We start from the raw sequence: 9,026 nt of genomic DNA, 5'->3' as shown, positions 1-9,026 counted from the left end.
CTATAAAAAAAAAAATCTATAATTTGATATTAATACACAAATATATAATAATAAAAAAAATTAATAATATTTATTTATATATATTGCGTTTCTGTGTGCAGTAGCTTAATTCTGTGCGTGACATTTCGACTTTGCAAGCGTTTTTAAGTAAATCTTTTTTATTGATCATGTCAAAAGACACAACATATGAGTATTGTAAGCAGATGTGAACCAGTGAATTAAAAGTCAAGTAGAGAAGATTAAAATACTTCGCGATTTTCAATTTGCATACACACACCAAGAAATCATTTTTTTTTTTATATCGATAGAAATAGAATTCATTGTTAAATAATTTGCTTATTTTAATTATACATATATACGAATCATTACATAAATGTTGACTTAGATATTTGCGCGTATTTTAATTTTATCTTATTTTTTCTTATTAGTGTGTGTATGCAATTTAAGTAAAAAGGATTAAAACTAATATATAATCATTTATTAAATTAGTGTGAATGTGATTTTGAGTGATCGTGGATCAGTGACTGTGTGATATGCGTATCATGTAATTTATATCTACAGGTATTTGGGTACATTAAAGAAAGCAGCCACAGGCAAGTTCAACATGTAAAGCAGATGCAAGCTGCAGCACAAACAAAAAGCTGACGAAAGCAAGCGAGCAAGCATTTAGCTTTCACGTTTACTAAGCAATTCATTACAGATATTACAGCAAAGCAGTTTATATACAGAATATCCCAGAAAAAAATATATGCATAACGCTCCCTTATTTGTACAATTTTTATTGAGTAATTCCTCAAAACACAGTGATATTGGATACTGAACTAACTTTTTAACATTCTATATTTAAAAAAAATAAAATTTTATATACTTTATATATCTTATTAGCTAATAAAACCTCATCTTTTTAATTTTCTGTTTGAGAAATAATTATTAAAGTATTAAGGTAAATAATTATTAAGGTATTTATGTCAAAATATTAAGTATTCGCAACTGATAATTATAGCAGATGAAAATTTTTCAAAAAGAAGTTAGAAACTTAATTGTAATTTTTTTTCAAAAATATAATCCTTTTCTGTCTCCTCTCTTAGGGGACATTCAGTATATAATATTTGAAAAAGAAGAGAAGCAACTGAAAATTCTAGATAATTTTCGATCCGCGTAATTAATGTTTCCTAAAATTACTTGCACAAATTGTGCAAATTATTCTTTGAAGAATTTTCTTAATTAGATTCGCGTATATTTTGCAAATTAAGAGTCCTAGGAAATATATAAATCATATAAATTCAGTAATACGAATCCTATAAATTCAAGAATCTTCGTGTGGTCTCGTGCAAAACCAAAAGGCAATAAAATAAAATGTTGAACGCCCCAAGGAGCGCCTTGCAGCGAGCTACTGTAAAATAGAAGAAGTGTCAGGGCGTGGGCATGACAGTAATTACTACACCCAGTGTCTCAGCGACCTTGTGTTGCGAGTATGTGATAAAAGTATGATAAGTATTTGCGAGGAAATACGTATATTCTTGATTATTATCATGGCGATAAAAAGGGCGAGAGCTATCACTACGTCGCGTCATGTGTATAGTGAGAGACGAATAAAAGTATACCCTGTGTGTACACTCATATCGCATATATTCGACCGCAAATATAACTGTCTGATAATCAGATAAATGAACTTCATAATTCGGCAGTTATATTTAAAATGCGATATGAATAGAGATGTCCATTTTTTTTTCTTGTATGCGTCGAACTTCTGGAATGTAACGGACGAGCTATCGTGGAGTTTGTGGAGCGAGGTCAGGTATATACAGGTATATACGGGCTGCTTTCATCTCGATCTTCGCGTTCGAATGTATTTTTGTAAATTACTTTACACAGAAAAAGATATTTCCTTCGCGAAGATAAAGAAGACGACGCAACACGTATACCAAAGACAATGTATGTGAGATAAAGCGCGTGTCCTTTTTATGTATGGTGCATGTTTTCGTGAGTGTGTCGACCGATTTCGTGGACGAATCATCTACACGCTGTTTTGCTCCGCGCATTCGCACTTCTAAGCTCTGCTGTGCATTCGCGCGACTGCCTCTATTTTAGCATATCCACGTGCAACAGGAGGAAAAATGTAGTATAGAGTTTTCGATATTACAGCACCGACGATATCGCAATTTGTCAAGAGTCGACATCGTCGTACATCAAAGTTCCTGAATTTTATATTGAAATATGAAATTATTTTTTTATGTAAAAATGCTAATATTCCATAAAAATCACTCAATGAACGTCATCATATTTGCATTTGCAATAATATATACAAACAATTTCTGAAAATATCGATTTTGTTAAAAGAATATAAAGAATATATCTTAAAAAACATTGAGAAATAGAATAAGAATTAAATATCATAACAATCATTTAATGAATCTACATATTTCAGATTAAACATTTCTGATGAAGAAGTACGATAGCGAAGACATCATGACTTCCAACTATTAAAATGATAACTGACAACAATGCAGGCTCTTGATGAACGTGGTCGATCGGTCTGTCTATCGAATCTCTCGTGTAAGAGAAGGGAAACGTTGATGACTTCGAATCCGTACAATCTGAGAATCATTATTCCCAGTCACTTGCGAGAATTTAATCAAATAAAGTACACGTATCGATATCGCGCTTGCGATATAAAAGGAAAAGAATTGGAAATAACGGCAAAATATAATCTAACAATGATTTATAAAAGATTGTAAATAAAAATCAATAAAACAGGTTCAATGACGTAACACATGGCGCACACAGAGACAGAAATTTCACATTACTTTGGTTGGCTGTTTTTTGTATCTTTCAGAAATATAAAGTAAGTTTGTTTTCCTTGTAGTCGACAAATGATCAAATTTAATATCAGAAAATTTAGATATTTCAAATATCTATTCTAGATATGTCATATCATAATTTTAAATAAGATCCATCAATCATTAACTGTCTCAGAATATCGCGCAATTACTTTCATATTTATATATAATCCTCGCAATAATATTTTATACTACAATTATTTATAATGATCACACAAGTAGATATTCGTATCAAAGGATATTTGTCCTAACGGACATTCTTTCGATGCGATTACCAAGAAATACCATTACATTTCTTCCGGCGTATTCGCGGGATTAACATAATCAAACGGCGGAGTACATTGCTCCAAAACTGGTACCGGAACTGAAGAGCTAGACGGACGGATATTGTAGAGTGCCGTGCCGTTGTGGGAGGGGGAGAGGAGGTTCGACTCTGCCGTCATCAACGGCAGACGTAGATAGCGAGTGACAAGGTCTGCTGAGACGGTGGGTTACATACCCGCATCCCCTGCATTCTAGACATCGCCCTGAGCGGCCTTAGGGCCCTTAGGGTCCGCATTGTTTTGAAGGCTTGAATCCCGCCAGCGCCACAGAGCGACGCTACGAAGTTAATGAGCGATACCTGCGAGCGAGAAACGAGAGCGAATCACAGCGAGAGGTAGACAGACGAGTGGATAAGAGGAGTAGGAGGCTTGATCAATTCCGATGGAGAGGACGTTCCGGATGGACAGGATAAATAGGGTGAGGAGAAAGGAGAGAAGGGAAGAAAGTCAAACAGAGACAGATGGCCGAGATCGACGTGTTACTGGCGTTCCTTCGACTCCTCGACGGATCGAGACATTTGGGCATCTGTACAAAGACGAAAATTCGGGGGGAGGGGGGGCTGTCGATTTGTGGAGAGCCGACATTTTCTATATCTATATAGAGATGTATATATACTCACATATGTACATTAGTATATCACTTTTCCATAAATACCGCCACTCTTGAGTATTTATATATAAAATAAGAAATGTGTATTACTTAATAACAGAATATCGCGGAAAGTATAATATTTACATCCTTTTTTTCTCTTCGTAATACTCAAAAAAATACAAAATAACAAAAAAATTATTTTGAATGATTTTACAAAATTTATGTAAAAATTAATATATAATATTTAAATAAATGTAAAATGTATAGAAAATTATCAGTAACAAGAAGTTTCACTATTGAATAATGTTTAAATTACTTTGAAACACACATAGGCACAAAGATTTTAAACGCTTCCAGAAAATAGATCATGTTTCGCGTAGAGAGATATTTTTATGTGTTTCATATGCATATCACAAGTGAAAAACTGGCTTGATATTTTCGAAAATTATAAGAGAAGGATGCGTAACGGTACTTACAGAATAAGACTACGTTAATATGGTACGACAAATATATAAAGAAAGGAGATAGAGGCATAAAGAGATTCCAGGTACGGCACATATAGCATTTAACAATTATCAGGAGATATACATGACTGTGTGTATGTGCATATATATATTGTACGTGGAAAGACATATGCATTTATATACACACACATATATGTATATAGACACACACACACACAATCAAAGACAGAGATAGAGATAGAACGACAAACAGCTCGGTAGGGATTATCATTACGAGCAAATACTATCGGCTGCATCCTGAAACAGACGAAAAGGTTTGTCATACTTGCGATCACGTCGCACCACGCGAGTCTCTCATTTTAATTTATTATGCTTTGTAACAAAAGTCGTTGCGTTCAACGAGCAAAATTACGAATAAGAAATATATGAAAATACATACATTCGTGTTTGCATCTTAATTATTAAAGTTTTGAAAAGGAGACGTTACTCGCATTGGGGCGTCGTAATATGGTCTAAGAAAAATATAACATGTCTTGAGATAAACATATTACATATCGCGCGCGTTGACGCACATGGCGTTCATACGCACGCACACACACGCGCGCGCGCACACACATACATACAAGGAAGTTTTTACACTACACAAAAAGCATATATATAATATATGTATATGTATATATATATATATTATATATAGATATACTGGTATATTTTGCACAACGATCACTGGTACCAAGAGACTCTTAAAAAAAGGCGTACATAGGCGACTTTAGCTAGTACGACAATGACTCCAGAATCAGTGCAGACACCAAGTAGAGACGCCAGTGTATCTCTGCACATCCGGTAAGCACACCATAGTACACCGTAATACACAAGCTACACCCGCCGTAGCTGTTCCTTTCCCATTTATTTCCGTTTCATCTCGTTCTCATTTATCACAACGAATATTCCAAAGCCGAAGCTTCGTACCGCGTCCAACGGATCGATAGCGTGCTCCATCGAGATCATTGAATTCGCAATAGATCGGAATCGAGTCGAGATAAATCCAGCTCGTTCTAAAGGATCCGACGATCTCCGCCTTGACCGTATTCAGAACATTAATATACATATTTAATTCTTTCTCGATACCGTTTTTACGTGAATAGAATGAAACTAAAGAGAAGAGGGAAATAGAGGAAAGAGGTCCGAATATATTTTACATAAATTTAAAAATATAATTAATCAATTTTTGTCAAATAAAAATTGTAAAAATTCAAATATGAGGATAGAAAAATCTTATAAAAATAAATAATTTTTTGTATTTTGCTATCGAGAGAGATATTAGTCAAAGCTTAAACCTTCGATTCTATAAAACGACTTTGAGTAGTCTTGACTCGTAACCGATCTATCGCCATGACACTGTCACGACTACTTTGAGAGGAAGAAAGAAAGAGAGAGACAGTTAGAGAAAAAGGAACAATCCATGCAAAACCGGCAGTCCCTCGTCAATCGGAGCTCCGCTCGGCTCGAACAAATTAAACGTGCTATCGTGATATATCGATCGATCCGTTAGCTCCGTACGATCCATCAAACGTCGTTGCGATAACAGGCTCAATCCCTTTGCTTTATTTCTTTCGCTTTTAAGTCCTCGTCGACCGATGACTTACTCTCATGCCCTCCCACCGTGAGACTGCTCGTAAAGGTCTCAAGGCCCTCAGTGTTCTCATGGAACGGAAGGCCGGGATGTCGGCTGCGCCGGCCCAGATTGCGCCCATGTTGATCAGTGATAGCTAGTTTCATCAAACATTCATCAGACGGGAAATAATTTGCGTTAGTTCTTACAATAATACTTAATGACGATCGAGAGATTAAGAGAAATCCACCTCGGAAGCTTCCACGCTCGGCTCCCACCGCTTCGCACATCGGCATTAGATGATCGAGGGGTGAAAGAAGGGGAAGAAAGAAAAAAGGGGGAGAGATAAAATAAAAAACGGAACATATTATCCGTGCGACGAAATCACACTCTGTGTGATTTATATCTCTAAAATACTCAATTATTTATATTTATCACAAAATGTATGTTATATTTAATCTTTACATATAAATATCTAAACTCTCTTTATCGAAGCACGGACAAGCGCATTTTTCTGCGACCTCGTATCGCGAATGACTTCGATTTATTTTCACGATTACGTGACATATGACCGAGATTGTTGACTGCTGTTAACATAAGATTGCTACGATATTGTATTTCATACTATTCTCTCAAGTGACGTTAATTCATATACGACGTAGAGACAATACGATGAATGATTGTCACGTGTACGAAGTCATTCGAGAGAACGACGAGATTCCTCTCATAAACTATTCGCCAAGTGTGCAATTGAATTTTTATCGTGTCGAGATCTTCATTTTATGCGTCTAAACCTTTATTGAGGAAATCTTTGCAGACATTGAATCATCGCTATTCGAGCGGCATCAATTGCACACATTGTACAAAATTAAACATTTCTCATAATTGAATTACGATATTGAAGAGAAAAAAAAGTGACTTACCATGACGATGATGAAGTCGAGCCAGCACCAGGCGTTTGTGAAATACTTCCTAAATCCTAGAGCCAGCCACTTGATCAACATCTCGAGGAAGAAAATCACAGTAAATATTTTGTCCATGTAATATAATATGTCCTGTAGGATAGGTCGTTGTTGTAGATGAACGTCCTCCAAAGCCTGTAAATCGTTTGGGATCACCGATCGATTGATCGCTTTCCAGATAAATTCTCGAACAATAAAAGAAAGAAATAAGATAACAATTTTACCAAGGCCAAGCTACTGAGAAGGATCATGGTGATGACGGCAGTCTCGAAATACTTGTTCTCGATCAGCCGGAAGGTCTTCAATCGCAGGTTTGCCCAACCTTGCCAAAACGGAGCGTCGTCATCGCCGGCCAGGAATGGAAATTTCTTGTAGCAATTTTCCGGGCAGCAGTCGGAAGGATAATTCGATTGAATAGGATCTTCGTCCGCTTGTATAATGTCGATGTCGAGCTCGTCCCCTTCTTCGCACTCGTCTTCTAAATCTGAATTTTACAAATTTTTCATGCATCAATTCGATAATAAACGTTCCATAATAAAAAAGTTTCTTTCGATGATCTTCCTTCTCAAATTTTCAAAGAATTTTAGCAAAGTTATATAAATCTCAAAATTACAATATATCAGATCTACCTTCTTCCTGATCCAGATCTTCTTTGCTCGCATCTTTCTTCTCTTCGCCGTTTAACGAGTCCATACTGCCTTTGTGACTCTCGTCCTTAAATGCCCGGTTTTTGTGGCTGCCATATGATTTATTACTGTTGAAGAGATACTCGAATAAGAAATATTCTTGACAATATTATCCGGGAAGCATGAATAATTTAGGAAAAAGTTAACCGACCTGATGGTATCATCCTCGTTCTGATTAATATAATCGTTGTCGAGCCTATAATCGTGGTGATTTATTGAATTCGCGATAACCTTCGTATTGTTCATGCATAGCTTGCCCCTCTTCAGCTTGTTTTTCAAATCTCCTTTAGGAAGAAAAGCAAATTCGATATATTAATCGCGCTGCAGTAATATCTTTCGTTTTGCGAAATTTGATTGATAGTGGAGATTATATATATGAATGTCTCCTGGTCTTTAAGGCAAAAAAAAAAAAATTGCATAACACTCTTTTAATTCCCATGTCGTAAGAGAAATTTATAAGCTCATTACGGAACAATTTCTGCTAATTATCTTAGCAAAACACTAAGAAGTGCAAAAAAGTTCATAAAATAAAATTATATTCATTTTAACATAATATCTCTGTTGATTGTACAAGACAAGAAGATTATTATTATTATTATCAGAGAGAGATTATACTTTTGTTGTTTCCGATACGCTTACCATGAATGGTGAACTCCATCCCATCGCCAATGGCAACTTCAAGCTGATTAAGCTCTTTGGCGCTCTTCTTGTCTCTGTATGCATCCAATTCGCCATCTGCAAGATCTAGGTCCCCATCGCGATCAATCCCATCTGCACAGTTATACAAAATTTCTAACCTGCTCTTATTACGGAGATTCGTATCGGAAAACAAATCGGAACGCATTGGAAATTATACAGATATACAAAACTTCTTCCCATATATATGTATATATACATGTTGTTCTCACATACACATATATGCATTGTTTTCCGTCGCGATCCCCAATATGTCGGATCGAGAAATCAGGATTAATGTAATGTGATGGCATTGTGTTTGCATGCAATCGTGTACAGTGTCATATATATTTAGTGATATCAAATGACTCGGTTTGAAAACGATGCGATCTCGATTCGCACATTATTTTACGCGTGATACCTGCTGCATTGGCACATTTTATATTTGTAAAGACTTCTATTGATTTCTAGGATTTTCGTAAATAAACGAATCGTAGAATCAATTGATTTTACTAATGGCGCAATTATTTAACGCTTATGTCAATTTAATCGAAATAAAGAAATCTAATTTCTCCTCTATGGATCAACATGAGAACATAGTTTTAAAAATACATGATGTTTGAAAAAGCTACTCACACACACATACACATACACACACACATACACACAATTCAATCTGTTGATCTTTAGTCAAAGATATCTTTAAAAATTCACAGCATTCTATGTCAATATATTCTTGTGCGACCTAAATGAATCCCAGATTTTTTTTTCTAATCGAGACAATTTATAGCCATTGACAGAAATGCGGCACGCATCACGCAAGTTCTTATATACATGACTAAATTCTGCTTAATGATAAATCCGCGTCCTGC

The 9,026-nt window shown here is 35.5% G+C and overlaps 1 protein-coding gene and 1 long non-coding RNA gene across 25 annotated transcripts in view; one reads left to right on the top strand and one right to left on the bottom strand.

Moving 5' to 3' along the window:
• The window catches only part of LOC115235054, a 24,459-nt gene extending 21,692 nt beyond the window's left edge, over positions 1–2,767 (top strand). The window contains exon 2 of the long non-coding RNA XR_003883972.1: positions 2,429–2,767. This is a non-coding gene — a long non-coding RNA (uncharacterized LOC115235054). The remainder of the gene's footprint in view (positions 1–2,428) is intronic.
• Positions 1–9,026, bottom strand: part of LOC115235047 (sodium channel protein para) — a 54,709-nt gene that overhangs the window by 7,088 nt on the left and 38,595 nt on the right. For 18 of the 24 annotated variants that reach the window (XM_029806574.1, XM_029806572.1, XM_029806576.1 and 15 more), the window contains 6 exons: positions 8,119–8,250; positions 7,631–7,763; positions 7,423–7,547; positions 7,018–7,277; positions 6,755–6,928; positions 3,340–3,462 (listed from right to left, as the gene is read on the bottom strand). In XM_029806574.1, coding sequence (XP_029662434.1) covers positions 3,340–3,462; positions 6,755–6,928; positions 7,018–7,277; positions 7,423–7,547; positions 7,631–7,763; positions 8,119–8,250 — 947 coding nt within the window. Of the gene's footprint in view, positions 1–3,339; positions 3,463–5,865; positions 5,989–6,754; positions 6,929–7,017; positions 7,278–7,422; positions 7,548–7,630; positions 7,764–8,118; positions 8,251–9,026 lie in introns of all 24 variants that reach the window. The other 6 variants (XM_029806575.1, XM_029806571.1, XM_029806555.1 and 3 more) reach the window with 1 other exon arrangement.

This window comes from Formica exsecta, unplaced genomic scaffold, assembly GCF_003651465.1.
Source record: "Formica exsecta isolate Colony F162 unplaced genomic scaffold, ASM365146v1 scaffold21, whole genome shotgun sequence".
NCBI classification, from domain to species: Eukaryota; Metazoa; Arthropoda; class Insecta; order Hymenoptera; family Formicidae; genus Formica; species Formica exsecta.
This window is presented reverse-complemented; position numbering and strand designations above follow the sequence as displayed.